Source organism: Lacerta agilis, chromosome 6 (genome assembly GCF_009819535.1).
Source record: "Lacerta agilis isolate rLacAgi1 chromosome 6, rLacAgi1.pri, whole genome shotgun sequence".
Lineage (NCBI taxonomy): Eukaryota > Metazoa > Chordata > Lepidosauria > Squamata > Lacertidae > Lacerta > Lacerta agilis.
Genome location: NC_046317.1, coordinates 21,790,739 through 21,808,746, shown reverse-complemented (window position 1 = coordinate 21,808,746; position 18,008 = coordinate 21,790,739). Strand labels below are relative to the sequence as shown.

The window sequence follows — 18,008 nt, the reverse complement described above, 5'->3', positions numbered from 1 at the left end:
GGACTGTAGTTGCCACTAGAGATGAAGGGATAATTCAATTTAGTTTGCATCTGAAGGTGAGCCTATTTAATTTGCACCACCAAAAATAATTCAAGAACAGAAGCACAGCCATTCTTCGAAATTCGTGCTTCTCCCAATTTTGCAATTTCCATAATGTGTACAAAATACATAAACTGGGACAAATTGTGCAGAGAAGTATATATATATATTGTTCAAATTAACTTACAAAGATGCATTGTATTAGGGAGAATTGCTTTTTTAAAAGTGTATATTAGATAAAATTGCATGCAAACTAGTGTATCGGGGAAATGCAATTAAATGCTGATGAATTTTCATGAGGACTTTTTTAAAAAAAATAATCCTAAATTGACGTGGACATTTGGAAAACTGAACTTAAGACTGGACAAATGAGAAACAGAGAAATTGAAATTGACACATTGGTCCATCCTTACTTGGACCTGGCAACTTTCCCATCAGCATTCGCAACTCAAGGGAAAATTCCTATGGGTGGTATTCAGTGCTAGTGCTACTCAGAGTAGACCTATTGAAGTCAACATTCATTGCTGTCTAAGATTCATTAATTTCAGTGGGTTTTGCTCTGAGTAACACATGGTTCAATGCAACCCTGTACTTCAAATTTGTGCCTACTGGTATAATTAGTAGGGGGGGAATCTCATTTTCTGTTTTGTGCTGCAACTCATGTGTGGTTATTCTGGTCATTGGAGTTTAATGTGCAGATGTGTCTGGCAGACAAGCTGAGTTCGGGCATATCCTAAACTAACACATTGTGGTAGCTATAGTTGACAGGAGGCAAGCCAACTTTCAGAAAGTGCTTTAGAGAATGGATGGATGGGTGGCATTGGCATGGTGAAGTGGTTACACATGCCAGATCAATTCTGAGTAGTGTGTCAAAGAAGATAGGTTGGATATTGTCCCCAGTAACAAACATGAGAAGAGTCATAGCTGTTGACTCCTGCTTCTTACTACCTTCCTTCCCTCCCCCTAAAAAGTCTGTGCTATTTCCAGCCTATCTTCCTTTCAGTCCTAGCTCCCCAGGTCACCCTAAAACAGGGTTGCCATACGTCCGGAATTTCCCGGACACATGCAGAATACTGCAGACAGCAGCAATATCTAGGCGAAAATCGGGAAACAGGAAAATCTGGAAGTGTGGCAACCCATGTCGCCAGTGTCGTTTTTGCTGATTTTCTATAAAAAGAGCTCAAAAATGTAGTGCAACAACTTTTCTGTCCGGACTTTTAACTATTTGAAATATGGCAACCCTACCTAAAACATTAAGTAGCACCTAAGAAGTACAGTACTTTTCCATGTGTGAGACTGCCCCAGACACCCCCTCTTTTTTGGGACTCCGCATAAAGAAAATGGGGGGGGGGAGATTGCCCAGAGTTGTTGAGCTTTCTTCGGGGGAGGGGGATTGCCCAGACTTGTTGAACTTTTTTTGGGGGGGGTGCCAAAAATCGCTCACCTGCAGCAGGCACGCAATAGTCAATCACACGCACATCGGCAAAGCAAGCAACCGGCTGCACGCTCACCAACTGGAAGCACCAATCGCCCGCCAAATTGCCGCAGCAGCCAATAGCCAGTGGACCTTGCAGCACCCACCAATCACCAACAAAAACGCTGCAGCACCCACCAATCGCCTGTCCCACCTGTCCACTATCCATGTATAAGACGACCCCAATTTTTTAGCACAATATTTTAAGAAAATAACCTAGTCTTATACATGGAAAAATACGGTACTCACCAGAGAATAGAGCCAATTGAAAGCTTAAAAAAAGACATTGTGACTGACCTACTATAATTGCCCACACCATACTTTGAGCTTCTAGACATATAACAAAAACAAGAGTGTGAATAAATGAGTGTGTGTGTGTGTGTGTGTGTATTCAAAATGAGCCTCGTTTATACTCTGTTCTTGCTATCCAGTACATATGCTTCATGCTACTACACTGGATTTTAAGCTGGAGTTCTCTGACAAAAAATGGTTTACGAAGCTCCCAATTGTGAGGAGAGGTTTGGGAACACCCACTTGGTCACAGCCGAGCGCTCAAGTCTTTTCTCAGCTAGCTGCCACTATTTCTCATAGCTCAGGCAATGATTCGAGCTGTGACGTCTCAGTTCAGCCATGACAGAAAGCCCAGACCTAATTCAGAGTAACTTGATTCTGTCCAGGAACAGTCAGTATGATTGGAAAAAAGGGAGAATCTGTCTCCATTAAGGCGCCGCCAAGTGGAACTTGGAGTGAGTGATCTTCAGAACACCTGTGCAAGTCACGACACTCTGCTTACAGCTTTACTTAAGTGCAGCCAAAAGCCCTTGCATTTCACATTGGGAATGAAGCTTGTGCTTTTAAACTGCAATAGGTTGTCAGAAAAGGAATAAAAAAACAATAAAGCCTCCATTATTATTTTTTTAAGCTGCAACTTAAAAGATTCCTCCTCCTCACTCCAGAATTGCAAGCATCCCCTTTGTCCTTTGAAACAATTTCAAGGATCATTTTGAGGGTTGGATTTTGATTCCTAAAACAGAACTGAACAGACAACCCCAGTTCAGCCATCTATGAAAACACAGGCAAATTGGGGGCAGCCATTTGGGCACATCCCTACTGCCCTGATGCACATGCTTGGTCACTGTCAGAAACGCACTGCTGAACTATGGGTGTCTCCACACAGGCACTCCGTTGCAGGAGGCACTGGAGCAATAAAAGGGATGGAAACAAACTGCTGTCCAAATGCAATAGATCCACTTTTTTCCTAATGACTTCCGTGATTAGGAAAGTGGTGGGGACATGCACTGAAAAGTATGGGGTGGGTGGATGGATTACCAACGAGAAGGTGTGGATGGATGGGTGGATTACCAATGAGAAGACCCTACAAACAAATTAGGAAGAATGCAGGAAGAATATTCATCCTTTAGCACTCAGTAAACAAATCAGTATGAAGTAATCTAACCCCCATGTAAGCTTAGTGCAAGCAAATTGGGATGAATGTTGAATACATGAGTTACCTAGAGAAGCCCTATAGGGAAGACTGGTGTGTTCTACCATTCATGTGTTCTAATGAACGAAAGGTGACCTCTTCGGGAACCCTTGTGCATTTGCAAAATAGGAAGGCACATGGTGTAAAAGGGAAATAAGCTAACCAAACAATAGGAGTGGATTCTGAGTGTCTCCAGTAGCAGCGTTGTGCAAGTGACTGCACACTTAGCTATGGAAATGATTACTGTGGCATTAGAAGCTCCCCTTTTTCTGTCTCTTCTGACAGCTGTCAATGGTAGACGATGCCGGCTGAGTTTTTACTGTCAAGTTTCCTGAGAAGTAAGGAAATACATTCTGCAGAACCCTAAGCCAAGAGTTATTTTTCTTCCTACCCTGGGAAATTTCCCCCCTTAATTTGACAGGCTTTAAGCAAATTGTTAGCTTTAATTAAGTTTGAAATGGGACAAGCACATAGACTAAAAAGCCCCTTGCTAGGACATGAGTCTGCAATAAGATTAGCTGTGAAATTCACAAATGGTGTCTCTTTTGCTTTAATGATTGATTGCAATTCTGTAATTAGGTACTGTGAAATTTCGGGTAGGATTAAGGCAGATTCAATTTTCTGAAGGTAATTTTGGACATCCCACAGGAGGAGTGGGAAGCGATTATGTTCTTGGTGTATCATCATGAACAAGGCAAAGAATAATCTAAGAGGTGGAATTCGGATAGTGGAAAGGCACTTAGAAAGCATTGATCTTGCAATAATGGAAAACGAAGCCTTTTGCTTTTTCACTTTTTTGGCATTGCTTGCAGTTTGGTGGAAACAAACAACAGAGTACTTAGCACATGCCTGATCCTGTACTACTGACAAGAGATGGGAGCTTTGATACTAATATTAATATCCATTATGTTTTTGTTTTTAGGTTGTTGTATTATATGTTAATTTGTTAGCTGCTTTTAGCAATTGTTTGTAAGCTGTTCTGGCAGTTTTATTGATTATATTATGAGGCTTCATGGGTTGCCCTAGGTGCTTCCAGTGGAAGAGCTGGAGATAAATAAATGTGGTAGTAGCAGTATTAACAATAGCAATTAAGCTACCAACAGATTGACAATTTTCAAAGCAATTGTTAGGTTCAGCTTCTAAGAACACAGCCCTGCCGAACCACAACAAGCCCCATCTAGCCCAGACTCCCATTCCCTGCAGTAGCCATCAGAGCCCACCAGCAGCGCATGAAGCCAGTAACTATTTCCTGCTATTTTCCCAGACCCCCCCCCCCACAAACAGATATGCGCTGGCATGCTATTTGTGGGTTCGAGCCCCACGTTGGGCAAAAGATTCCTGCACTGCAGGGGGCTGGACTAGAGACCCCTGTGGTCCCTCCCAGCTCTACCGTTCTATGATGCTATGATTCTGAAGGTGAAGATTCCATACTGGCTATCACTTCTCCTGTTTCTGATGTTCAGAGTGCTGTATCCAAATCAGCAGACATTCACGCAAGAAAGAACTTTCCATAGTCTTGGAGAAATCCAAGGTTTTCAGAATATATATATATATCCCTAAAGGGTGGGGGGAAACCCAAATAGCCCAATTAGGACTGAGCATGGTCAGTGGCCATTGAATGCAGACTGACTGTTGGGGATGGGATACCCAAGAGTGAAAGGGAATGGAATGGAGTATCCTGAGCGGGAAACACACCTCGTTGCAACATTCTGTCACAGGGCCCCACTTGCTATGACTAATAACCATTTTTGGAGTTTATTCTTCATGAATTTGGCTGATGCTCTTGGTGATGCTTTTGTATTTTGCATAGTTTATTTCTTATATCTGTTAGCTGCTTTTCTCACATAGGGACCCCGAGTGACGTACATTGAAACCAATTAAGAGTACCCAATAAAAATGTAAGAACACAGCTAAAGATATAAAACAATTCAGGACTTACTGATCCCACCCCACTGAAAGAATCCACAGTGTGACTCTTCACATTAAAAGGTCAAAACCTGTGTAGAGAGAAAAGTCTTTGTGGCACCTCAAAATAGATAAAGATGGTGCCAGCCATGCCTTCCTGGGGAGAGCATTCCACAAGTAAGGGGCCACCACTGGAAAGGCCCTTCTCTAAACCTCCCATATGAAGAAGGGCCTCAGATGATGACCACAGGGACCAGGCTAGTTGATGTTCAAGGCAGGCCTTGAAGTACTGTGAATCCTGAGCCACATAAGGCTGTATAAGTTGAAACCAGCACTTTGAATTGAGCCCCAAAACAAATTGGTAGCTGGTGCAGCCGTGCCAGAATTGGTATTATATGTTCAAGTCAAAATCCTGGATGTTGTCAAACTGTTGAGAATCACAGAGCTGTAGAGTCCAGTGGCTTCCCCCCCCCCCACTCAACTGAAATGTACTATCCTGTAATTTAAGCCCGTTAAATCCAGTGCTTCCCTCTGAGACAGCAGAGAACAGGTCTTTGTCCCCTTCTCTACTTCTCTCAACTCCTCTCCTCAGTCTTCTCTTCTGGAGGTTAATAAACCTAAATCCTTCAACTTTTTAGTAGGACTTCTTTTCCATACTGCTGATAATATTCATTACCATTCTCTGAACCTGTTTCAATTTTCTATGTCCTCCCTAAATGATGGTGGCAAGAACTGGACACTGTTCCCCATTTGAGCAGCACAGAGTAAAATGGAACTATTATTTCCAGTGACTTGGAAACTACATGGTGCAGCCTAAATTTCAGTCATGCGAGCTCCTGTTGATAGTGTGAAGTGGTTCAATCAAGACCTATTATTATTATCATTATTATTATTATTCCAGCTTATCTGTAGTTTAAGAGAACTATGTCTTTGAGGTGTCAATTAGAGTTATGCTTTTCTCTTATTTTCAAAAGTTCGGGAGGGCCTGCAAACCTGTATATTACTTGACTTTCTATACTTGGTTCTCAGCTTTTCCTGGTGTGGAGTGGCTGCAGAGTTGTTTGAAGAGGAATGTCTTTCAAACATTGTGCTGATAAATTTCTAAAAAGTTCTGATTAGATATCTTTTAAAATGCACAGTGGCCCCATTTCTTGGTTTTACCGTTTGAAACAAGAGTTAGCAACACTTCCTTTTCCCAGAGTCATCCACACAAGACAGGTTAACTAAAAAAAAAAAAAACTTTTCCAAAACAGGGGCAATAAATCTGAAATGCACCTGTTCTTAAAACCATAAAACATTAATACGTTTTTCAAACACTCAATATGCAGTTAACCTCCAAAAATTAGTAACTATGGAATGTTTTTCAGTGAGGTCAACATTATTTCCAGAATTACATAGCATAATTCTGTGGGGTGTTTGTTGGAGGCTAATGGGGGCTGGGGTGGGATGTTTCCTTAGATCAGTGTTTTTCAACCTTTTTTGGGCAAGGGCACACTTGTTTTATGAAAAAAAATCACGAGGCACACCACCATTAGAAAATGTTAAAAAAATTAACTCTGTGCCTATATTGACTATATATAAAGTAATTCTCTTGAATAGGAATCAAATAAACACAATTTTTCCCACGGCACACCAGGCAACATCTCGCGGCACACTAGTGTGCCGCGGAACAGTGGTTGAAAAACACTGCCTTAGATGCAAGTTGTGTGTTAAAAAGCAGTGGTCTTACAATGGATGCTCTGGAGCTTTATCCTCGGGATATAGGCCTGGTTGCATCACTTGGTTATACTCTGCCAATTGGTTTACACATGAGCCTGTGAAGCGTACACATATACACAACCAGAAACAGTATCTCCACGACATATTGTCATAAACAGTGATCTTCAACTCTGGCAAATATGAAAGATCAGACATGACAAAGGCTTCTCTGTTGTTTGCGTGTGTTTCTTTGGCGGTGAGAGGTCGCGATTGGCGTAGGGTTTGGTTGTTCATTTGTGGTTGGCTGTGGTGGTTTTTGGTTTCCTGTGTGTGTGGGGTGGGTGGGTGTTTTGGATCAGGTTAGCCATATTGATTTGTATGCTGTCGGTAGATTTTTGTCATTGTCTTGTTGGGCTGTGTGTGCGATGAAGGGGGACCATACAGGGGTGAAGGTGTCTTCTTCTGTATCTCCCCGTGCTAGTTTAAGGTTGCTAGCGACGCTGATACCAAATCCTACATATATTGAGGAAAATAGAAACATCATCTCCCCACCCCATCCTCCCACCCATCCCACCCACTCCCTTCCCCCCCTCTCTCCCTAATGTCTCAACAACTAAAATTGATCTGTAAAAATGTTTTATGGAAAAATATGAGAGGCATTACACACACTTTGTAAACCAAGAAAATCTTTAATAATAAATAAACAAATAAATAAATAAATAAATAAATAAATAAATAAAAACAAAGGCTTCTTCGTGTTGATGAGGAAATGAGAGTTTGTTTGTCTCATGTTAGACCCAATATAAATGAGATTACCCAGCAAAAGGAAGCTCGCGTCTCTCACTGAGTTTGTTTACATTCCTAAGGTACATATGTAAGAGGCTCGTTTATATTTATATTTTGGGAATGATCCATGTTCTTACATAGCTGCATTGTTTTATGCTTTCTGTGTGCCCTATGATCATATTGTAAAGTAGTTGTGTTCTATGTTATAAACCAAGCACTGGTGGGAGTTGGTTTTCTTTTCAAATGTATTTCTTATCAATAAAAAAATGTGTGGGGCGAACAAATTTTTATTCTGAAAGTGTAGCCCAGAGGGGGAGAAATGGGAGTCACTGGTTATATGATGCTAGGGCGTGGAGTTTGTGAGCAATTTATTTATTTATTTATTTGGGGTGGGGAATGAATATGGGATCACATTTATTTGGTTTATGTGTTTCAATTGTAACTGTGTTTCTTGCCCTTGTTTTAGATTTTTCTCTGTAAGTCACCATGAGACCATTTTATGGTCTCTGGCAGTGAAATAATACTAATGCTACTAATAATAATATGCAGTACATTAAATAGATGGAGATGATATGGGAGGGGAGAGAGGGAACAAGGGCTGAACATCTGATTCCTTCTCCGAGAGTCATCCACAGTGGTTCTGCTGCTGCCAGTTGCTTCTGAACTGATTAGCAGAATATAACAGCATCCATAAGCTAAATGCATTTTGGTACAGGAAGCTAAAGTAATAGGGGTACTGGAAGCCAAATTAGCAGATTTCTGTGCTACAGTAAATCTCTCCTGGCCCTCGGGGTCATCTACTTATTTCCCTGGACTGAAACTATGTTACAAATTTAAAATTATTATTACAATAAACAGTCATTAGTAAAAGAGAGGGGGGGGAGAGATAACCAAAGCGAGATATATTTTCAATATGGCAAGGCATAAATTATGCTGTAATTATTATAGTGTTGTTTGTTTGTTGTTCAACCCCAAACATTAAGATCCTTTAACCTGATTAAGTAAAGCCATTTTGGGGTGGTTTGCATTTGTTGATTTTGCAAATGCAAATGCCCATCTGTTTCCCCCCTTTTTTGCAGCTAATATGTTTTGCATACCAAGCAGTAAAAAAAACCCTTTTTTCCACATAAGCTTCCTCAACTTTTTATTTTTATATATAATAGCAGAAGTACAGGCCTAAGGCTCTCTCATAACGTTGAGTTTTGGATAAAGGAGAGATTTGTATTACACTACTAGTCACGCAGGTATTCTGAGCAGAAAGAAGATCATTGTTTAATTTAATTTGAGTGCCCCAAGGTACGGTCTTTTATAGGCTACATTCCTATCTTCAGTCTTCATAATACCGGTCTTTGTATGTTAAAGCCTTGACTTCACAGAGATTTACACTAAGGAATATAAACCAGCTTAGATAACTCAGTAAAACTCCAGATGGGCAGCCCTTTTAGTGAAACTGTAACCTGTTTCAATTCAGCTCAGACTCTCATCAGACGTCCTCCTAGCAGTGCCAGAGCCAATTCTGATTGGTGTGAATCCCACAATGCAAGGCTGTGTGTATGAATAACATGGCAAGGTGGGCAGAGGTGACTTGAGTGCATGGTTCCCATCTGATTACTACCATCTCTGCGGTTGTGAAGCAGCTTGCTTGGGAATGACCCACACAAAGAGTCCTGCTTGTAGGGAAGCATTTGTTTCTCAGGCGGGAGGCGCGTGCTCTAGGGAGCTTTTGACAGCCCCACCCATCTATAAAACAAGAAGTTGAATAAGGACATGAAGCAGAAATTGGTTCCCCCAGTCCCAAGTGTTCTGTGAGGTCTTAATGTGCCAGTTGAACACCAGTAATGATGAAGCCAGGTGAAAGTTCCACAGTCTAGGTGCTGCCACTAAGAAGGCTCTGTCTCGTGTAGCTACCCAGTGCAATCAGACCATGGGGGGCGACAGAGTAGGTAGGCTCAGTCACACATGTGCCTTTGTGGCATGTAATTGTGCCATCAAGATGTAGCTTCCATGCTGTTATAAGCACAGTATATCGTTAACTTATGTTCATTGTTTACTGGGGGCTGATGCAAGATCGGATATCCACTTCTAGCTACAGTTTTCAGGTTCTGGTTTATGGAAAATCACCATTAGTCTCAACTGTGGGTAATGCTGGTGCTTATGAATTGTTTAGTTGTGCTTAATGGGGATTTTTTTCTTAGGGAAGGAAACTGCTGCCTTTGAATGGTGAACTATGGTTAGCTGGTAGCCATGGTTGCCTTGGTACAGCCCCCTAAACCTGATAAATGCTCTATTTTTTAAGGGGGGGGTTATGTCTGAAGAATGTATACTTTCTTGGGGAGCTATGGTCTGTAAACCAGGCTCTCCAACAAGTATACAGGAGCAGATTCTCTGCACACTTTTTCAGCTGTATCTCTCTATCCACCCACTCACTCTTGCATCATCATCATCATCATCATTATTATTATTATTACTTGAAATCTCCACAAAGTCCTAGCTATATTAAATAGCAAACTATACATTAGAGAAATAAAGTAAATCAGTATTTGATAAAGCAAATCAATTTTCATCCATTTTCTGTCATCATTGACATTTTGCAAGCTGATGAAAATCTGCCATCTCAGGTGCGAAGGCTAATTTGAGACACTTGCTAAGGAACTGAATATGAATGAGAGAAAAATCAGTGTAGCGTTGATAACATTTGTTGTGAGAAATGTTGATAACATTTGTTGTGAGAAAAAGTGGCAGCAGATTATTTGCTCTGTAGAGTATTATTTCTGTAGAGCAACTTTCTTCATGCTGCTATAGTGGTGCTAACTCTGCTTTAACTTCAGCAATTCAATGACCGTGTGGAGATGGGAGGAAAAAATTAATTGATTTCACATTTATAGGGAGATAATTTTGATTGGCTTCACATTTAAAGGTGAACCTAACTAATTTGGACTTTCCAAAACCATACGGAAAAACAGCTGCCCTTCAAAATTTGTACATCTCTGTATTTTGCAATGGAGTTATCCAGCCAAGTAACGTGCATAAAAATGCATATGTCATTGAAAATAATATGCAGAAATGCATTATAATATGCATTATAATATGCAGAAATGCATTATATTGTGGGGAAATGCCTTGCAAAAATGTGCATGATAGGCAAAACAGCATATGAACATGGATATATAAAAAAAGAAATTCACATTACAATCCTGTTGAATTTTCAAGAAATTCACAAACTGATGGGGAAATGTGGAAAACAACATAAAATTGGAAAAACGAAAAACTGCGAGAAGCTGAAATGGACAAATTCATTCATCTCTGTCTCTAGGACACGGATGCCTGAATACAAAGACCTACTTTGGCAATTTCAAAAAGGTCTAGGAATACATCCTTTAAATAATAATAAAAAAGCTTTGAACCGCTGACTCCTTTGAACAGGTAGACCACTGACACTTTTAGGCAGGTGGAAATAAACAATATTGGATCTTCCAGATTCTGTTTTGAAAAGCTTCCTTGTGTTAGGATGACGAGAGAGAGAGAGAGAGAGAGAGAGAGAGAGATTATGTTGGCACGGCACACGCTGCTTTGCTTATAATACAGATATTCTCCCCATTATTGTTAAAATGCCTAAGCTGGAGAAAATTATCACGAAAGCCTGTATGATTTGTACCTTCTGGAGGTTCTCTCTCTTCTAAAGTGGGTCCCATCAGGATATTCATAAGAAGAGCAATGGAAGTCGCAAGGATGCAGCTGCTTTCGAAACGCCGGTGCAACTCTCATGAATATTTCATGAAGGCTGCATGTGCAGGGGAGATCACCATTTTTATTAGCTAGAAATGTGCAGACCTAAGTCTGGGAGGGGCATCGTTCATGTAAATACACCTTAGGCCCTGCCGATGCACGTGGCATGTGTCTTTGAATGCCTGCGATTAATTATTAAAGCGTTCAAAACACAACAGGGGGGGAAAAGGGAAATGCCCCTGAAGTTTTGCTAAACGGGAGCTGCGGATCAAAAGCATAACACATCCTCCTCTTTAAGCTCTGCTCATATCCACCATTATTCCTAAGTGGAAAACTCTCCCTGGGAATTATAACTGCACATGGTAAACATTTTGTTGTGAAATGGGTAAAATAGAAAATGAGCCCCTATGGATAGCAGTGCTCTTGAATTATTGTTGTTAGTATTATTATTATTATTAGTATTATTACATTTCACTGTTCCTCCAAGAAATCCAGTATATTATACGATTGGGCCCATTTTGTCCTCAAAATAATCCTGTAAGGTCAGCCCTTTTAAGGGAAGTTTTTAATGTCTGATGTTTTATCACTGCATCATTATTATTATTATTATTATTATTATTATTATTATTATTATTATTATCAATTCTTTTGGAAGCCACCCAGAGTGGCTGGCGAAACCCAGCCAGCTAGGTGGGTTATGAATATTACTACTATTACTACTACTACAACAACAACAATAACAACAACAACAACAACAACAATGCAAGCCCAGCAGTCTACAGTGCCCCTCCCCCCGTATCTACCACACAACTCAGACTTAAGTGTCTCTTCACAATGGTACCACACAGGCTGTTCTCAACAATCAAAAGCACAGGTCACCTGTTCTCCATTGAAACCTTAGCAAAGAAATCTCTTAATTCAATAAAGAGGAAGGTGCATTGCTGAGGAATAACCCAAGACACGTGCAAGGACGAGCAATGGAACACATCGTTATTTATGGGTGCTCCATTATCAGAATATTTTAAGATAACGCTCTGCACTGTAAGTCAGCCAGCAGTGGTTTAAATATAGTGATGCTTACCTCAGGCTGAAGATGCAGACATAACATTTAAATGTGATGGAAGTGGTTTGACATACGTTGACTACCCTGAAAACAGATATGCTCATTTGAGCTATTTCCACTGCACTTAAAATGTTACATCTGTTCAATACAAACGTCATTCTTGGCCTGATGAATGGTGGTTTTATCAGATTAGGATCGCAGTGGCCAGGTTTGCACAGCACGGCAAGCCAAAAGAACAGCTTACCAATACTACACAAACATGCTGGATCCCAGAGAAGAGCTCACACCTTTCCCCCCCCCTTCCCTTGCCCTTTAGCTCAGGGCAATGTGACACCAAAGCCAAAGTTAAGGAGGAAAGTGCTTAAGCACGAACAGAAGACATACCAAGCCAAACCTTGGCTCAACTGCCACTCCACACTGAGCTAAATGGACCCAGAAGGAGTAAAATGGCTTCTGCCATGAAAGCCTCTGCATTCACACTAAGTAAGCCATGGTTTGGCTTAGTGTTGATGTGCAAATTCAGCCTATATCTAAATCTGGTTATTGGCTGTTTTTTGTGTGTGACGATACCCCCTTTCATCAAAGGCCTTTTTCTTTATGACAAATTTAATTAACTTCAGCAAAGAACATGGGAGGAATACATGTAAATAATTATAGGAAAGGATCCAGCTGACACACGACTCGCGCGCTCGTATGGTTTGTTTTGGGATAAATTATTTATCATTTTCCTCAGAACTTTTTTAACTCATTAAGATATTAGTCACGGAATCGGTGTTGCCGATTTTAACATAATGTATCAAAAGGCATTATCAGTAGCTGTCACAAGAGGGAGAAACTTATTACAGAGTAATAAAGTGAAAGACTGTTCCATGCTCTGGAATCAAAGAGCATTATTACTATAGACCCATTATCAATAGAACAGATAGCTGATTGTCCTCTAAAAGATGGCTGTCCCACGAGGGCAGTAAGTGCTTGAAGATTTCTATTTCTAGCTTTAAAGAGAGCGAGTTGATTTTTTTCTTCTTCTTCTTCCCCATTTAGCTTTTTGTCATCCTGAACCGTTCTTCAAAGGCAATGAGTGTTCAGAAAAACCATTTGACCTCTCCAAAATAACTGTGCTTAGGAGCTATTTGGGGGAGGGAGGTATGAGGGGATGACTTACAGTAATACATCTTTGTCAACTCATGTTTAGTTTATTGAAGACTCCTGTGGCTCAAATGGCATTGATTACCTCCGGGATAGTTCTGTAGGACCACTGTATGGTCCAGTCCATGGGTCTGAAGTGTCTTCCCACCCCCCTCACAAACTGACCACTGGACAAATAACATAATAAACAGGAGTAGTCTGAGCTTTCACAGCCCGGCGGGAAAGCGCCCTTCATGGGACCCCTTCTATGTTGGGGCTGGGTGGAAATGCACTTCACCAGTGGTAGTGGCAGGTGACCACAAGGCACTATTTTAGACTTCTCACAGTGCCACAGAATGCTGCATTGTGGGGAATTTAAGGTGGCAGCTGGTAGCCACGCAGTGCCTTGTGTGGCAGACCCAGGGCAGGATTTAGGCCCACCACAACCCCAGAGTCGTCCGCGACTGGACCTAATGGTCAGGGATACCTTTACCTTTACCTTTTAGGATTCCAGATGCTGGCACCAGACCTGAAAACAAATTTCTGCTTAGTAGTAGGGGGGGGGCTCACTGTTCAAAATCACCTGCACTCAGGAATAGCATTACCTACAGCAGGGATGGGGAACCTATGGCCTTTCAGATGCTATTGGATTGCAACTCCCACTATCCCTGTGCATTTGCCAGGCTAATGAGAGCTAAAGTCCAACATCCCCTAGAGAGCCACAGACCCCTGATCCCTGCCCTACAGAAGTACAGGTTGCATAGAGGTTCATACGAAGTGTAATCACAAGTGTGGAATTTCATACATCTTGGTTACTTTTCTTTGTTTTCTTAAAATTGCAACAATGGGGAAACATTTTGAATAAAAATGGCAACTCCCGTGGAGGGCAGATAAAAATAGATACAGTCATGTTTGGGTCCATACCCCTACAAGGGTCTACCAGTTGGCTGGCGCTGGGCTACAGAATAATCAAAATATAAATATTTGACTTTGACTTTTTGTTTCAGTTTGGTATGAAATGTTTTGGTCTGTGGTTAAGGTTTAATTCTTCTTGGACTTGTGCATTGCTGTGGAATTGCTCACCCATGGTACAGCCATAGTAAAGACGTTCTCTTCCTATTTGTGGCGTTTAACCTTTCTGTGCTATATGTGCAGCTCATCATAATTCCTCGGTGCAAAACAGCTAAATCCTACGTACAATCTTATATGGTCAAATTAAAGCTGCTCAACTTATTACGCCATTTTAATAAAATGAAATCCAGTCATGTTTAAGAATAAATCCAGATATCCAAGTGCTTTTCAGTGCACTATTTGACCCTTGCAAAGTGAGAGGGAGAGGAATTGGCAGGGGAGGGATATTTGTGTTTGTGACCCACTGCAACCCACTTCAAGGATCAACACAGGTTCTAGAATCACTTAAAATGGGTCATAAGGCTTTGTGTTGTTTTTTTCAAATAGGAGGCTCACATTTTTTGAAAGCCCCTTCCCCCCCCCCAAAAAAAACAGCCCCCACCATAGACCATGCACTTGTTTCCCTTCCAGGGCAATCCACACAGTTTTGAGGCATTCCACTAGCGGATACTTATGGCTGTCCACAGTGATAGCTTGAGCAATTTTATATCATACTGCCAGCCCTCTTTTAAGTTTTATTTTTAGGTATCAGATATAATATGGCAGGCATTCTTTTCCTGCTGCCTTGGACTGGGAAGAAGGAATGCAGATGCAGCTTAAGATAATGAGGCAAAGCAGAGCATTTAAGTATCATTTCAGCAAGCCGCGGTGCAGCAGATTGTTGGAAAGTTTTGATCACATTACTTTTAATTATGCACTGTATTTATCTGACCTATTTGAACAGGATCCAGAGCTGGTGCGCAACATCTGTCGCTGGGTGAGGCAAGCTGTTCGGATTCCTTTCTTTGCCAAGCTGACCCCAAATGTCACGGATATTGTGAGCATTGCAAGGGCTTCCCAAGAAGGTACCAAGCTCAGATGTTTTGGCATCTACTTGTCATATAAGCTCACAGCTTGATTAATCAGGACATGTAAGTGGCGTTGTAGCAAGAGAAATCTACCAAGGGACACGAGACATTTGCCATTTTCATTTTCGCCCTCTTTTCTCACTGAGAAACGTATGTGAAGGGATGCCACTGGTTCATACATTATCTGGGCCTGAAGGAGGTTATGTCATCTTTTCTTCTCCAGGGCTGTCTTTCAGGAGGGGGGGGGTTGAGGTGGGATGGGGGCAAGACACCCTCAGTCCATCCTATTCTCTGTGCAAGTCTGAATCCCTTAGTGCAACTTTCCCCCAACTTTGTGGCCTCCCTAAACTCGCAGCTTCACTGACTATTTGGCCATGCTAGCTGGGGCTGTTGAAAGTCGTAGTCCAAGATATCTTGAGGGCACCAGGTTGACTGCCTGCACCACCAGATGCTGCTGCTCCTCACCATTGCTGCCACCTGCTCTCATTTGGCAGGCAGAGTACAAAGAGTTGTGGCAACTCCTCCTCCTTATTTTCCACCACTGGTCATTTGCTTTACTCCATTTGGACCAGAAGGGGAGGGCTTGTGAGCAAGCAGGTGTTGATGGTGAGGAAGAAGAGGAGCAGATCTGGAGGGGGGGCTTGGTTGTGGAGCCCTCACTGGGATGTGGGCTTCAGCAGGTGTCTAATCATGCCAATCCCTGTTTCTGGGCCTGCTTTCTTCTGCCATGCAGATGCCCTCACATATAAACCAAGCACCCCATGCTAGAGAAGGCCAGAGTTCCCTGGCTGCATCCCTCTGGTTTTTTGGACCATTTCCAGCATTACATCAAAATAAATATGGGTTTGTTATCAAGTGTGCACTTAACACAGGAACATAGGAACCTTCATTGTCAGACCCTTGGTCCATCTAGCTCAGTATTTCTCCACTGACAGATGGCAGCTCTCCAGAATTTCAGGCAGAGCTATTTCTCAGTCCTACCTGGAGATGTTGGGGGAATGGACCTGGTACTTTCTGCATGCATGTGCTCCACCAATGAGCCACAGCCCTTCTCTGACCACAGCCGCTAGCCAGGAGCTGAAAGCAATCCCCACTCCATGACAAGAGCAGCTGGTGTAAAGATTACTCTGTGTGACATCCTTGGGATATTTGAAATGCACTCTATAAATTCTAAATTTGTAAGATATATATAGGACAACGAATTGGTTGAGGGTGGATTATGGCTAGAAAGAAAGGCTGACTTAGCTTTATGGTCTTCTTGCGCTACCACTGTGGGATAACTTCCAGCATCTCTTTTCCAGCTTATTAAGTCTGTACCTAAATTTGTCCTCAGGTGGCGCAGATGGTGTTACAGCCACCAACACCGTGTCAGGGCTGATGGGACTGAGAGCAGATGGCACACCTTGGCCAGCTGTCGGGCTGGGGAAGAGGACTACCTACGGCGGAGTGTCAGGTAAGTGTTGCCCTTTCCCGACAAAAACGCCTCCTCTGGGGCCAGCGAAAGATCAGGCAGTACTTGCAGCACGGCTAGGGGCGTTGTGGCTGCTCTGTTCTCCACGCTTTTTTGCCGGCCAGTGTGTTCCCTAATAGTCATGACAGATGGAGCAGATTGAGTGTGAACACTCTTGGGCTGCCCTTTCCTTAATGGTGAAACACTGCAACGAAAGGCAGTGATAGGGTCAACCCCGAGGAAGGGGGAAATCTCTTTTCTCTCGTGACCCACAGTTTTCCTGGAATTTTTCATTCTGTCACAGTTGTCAGGCCACATGTTAGACAGAGGCTAATCAAAGGGCACCACGAGAGGAAAATACAAGCATTCCCAATGCATCGTGGGAGTTTCTTTATGTGCTGCACTTGGCATCTGTCTCCCTCTCGAAATCCACCTTCCCGCCATGTTTCCATAAGTGGCTCCCCCAGGGATGTGAAACCACACTCCCCAATTTAATTTTTTCTCTGTCTCACTCCTTTGTCACACACACACACACACACACACACACACACTCTACAGTGGGTGCCTGCACAAAACATGATTTTAAACCCTCTGTCGGAGGCGTAGGGGGAGTTGTGGTGCACCCGTGCCATGCTTTATTTTCACTGATGGATTAATCTGTTTGACCCCGTGGCCTCAGTTGCTGTGACAACATGAACCTGGTCCTGCCGAGAAAATGCCGTGAGCTTCTGGACTGTAGTGGTATGGAGATTAGTCTCCTTGGAGATATAAACAGTGGTAAATATTCATCGCATAATGGTGCCCCACTGTTCAAGCAAAATGCAGCTGAATCAGGCCGGACAGACAAAAGGAAACAGCTTTCTTTCATGTAGTTCTATTGTGTGTCAAAAACAGGAAGGCTGTCCTGTGGCGATTATCTTGCTGAGTGTGCCGTGTGTGTGTGTGTGTGTGTGTGTGTGTGTGTGTGTGTTTTAATTGACTTATAAATGTATGGAAATCGTTTACTGCAGTAAATTGGTCTGTAGCCTTGCACAGATAAATACACTTTTGTGCTTAATAGGCAGTATTTAAAGTAAATATAGAAATGTAAAGAAAGGCATTAGCTTGAGGCAAAAATAGAGCCATTCGGTTTAATCTCTGTGCGCGCCAAGTGTGCGCAAAGGGACTGAGACGCAGACAGACGGACAGGAGAGGAAGAGGAGACCCACGTGTGTTCTCTTGGGGTTTAAGGACTTCCTAGGCTTTATTATCCCACTTCAATTTTTTCCCAGTCTGCCATG

General features: G+C 42.2%; 1 protein-coding gene across 2 annotated transcripts in view; it reads left to right on the top strand.

The window, feature by feature from the left end:
- The window catches only part of DPYD (dihydropyrimidine dehydrogenase), a 495,134-nt gene that overhangs the window by 365,481 nt on the left and 111,645 nt on the right, over nucleotides 1-18,008 (top strand). For both annotated transcript variants that reach the window (XM_033151582.1, XM_033151583.1), the window contains exons 17-18: nucleotides 15,155-15,275; nucleotides 16,612-16,731. In XM_033151582.1, coding sequence (XP_033007473.1) covers nucleotides 15,155-15,275; nucleotides 16,612-16,731 — 241 coding nt within the window. The remainder of the gene's footprint in view (nucleotides 1-15,154; nucleotides 15,276-16,611; nucleotides 16,732-18,008) is intronic.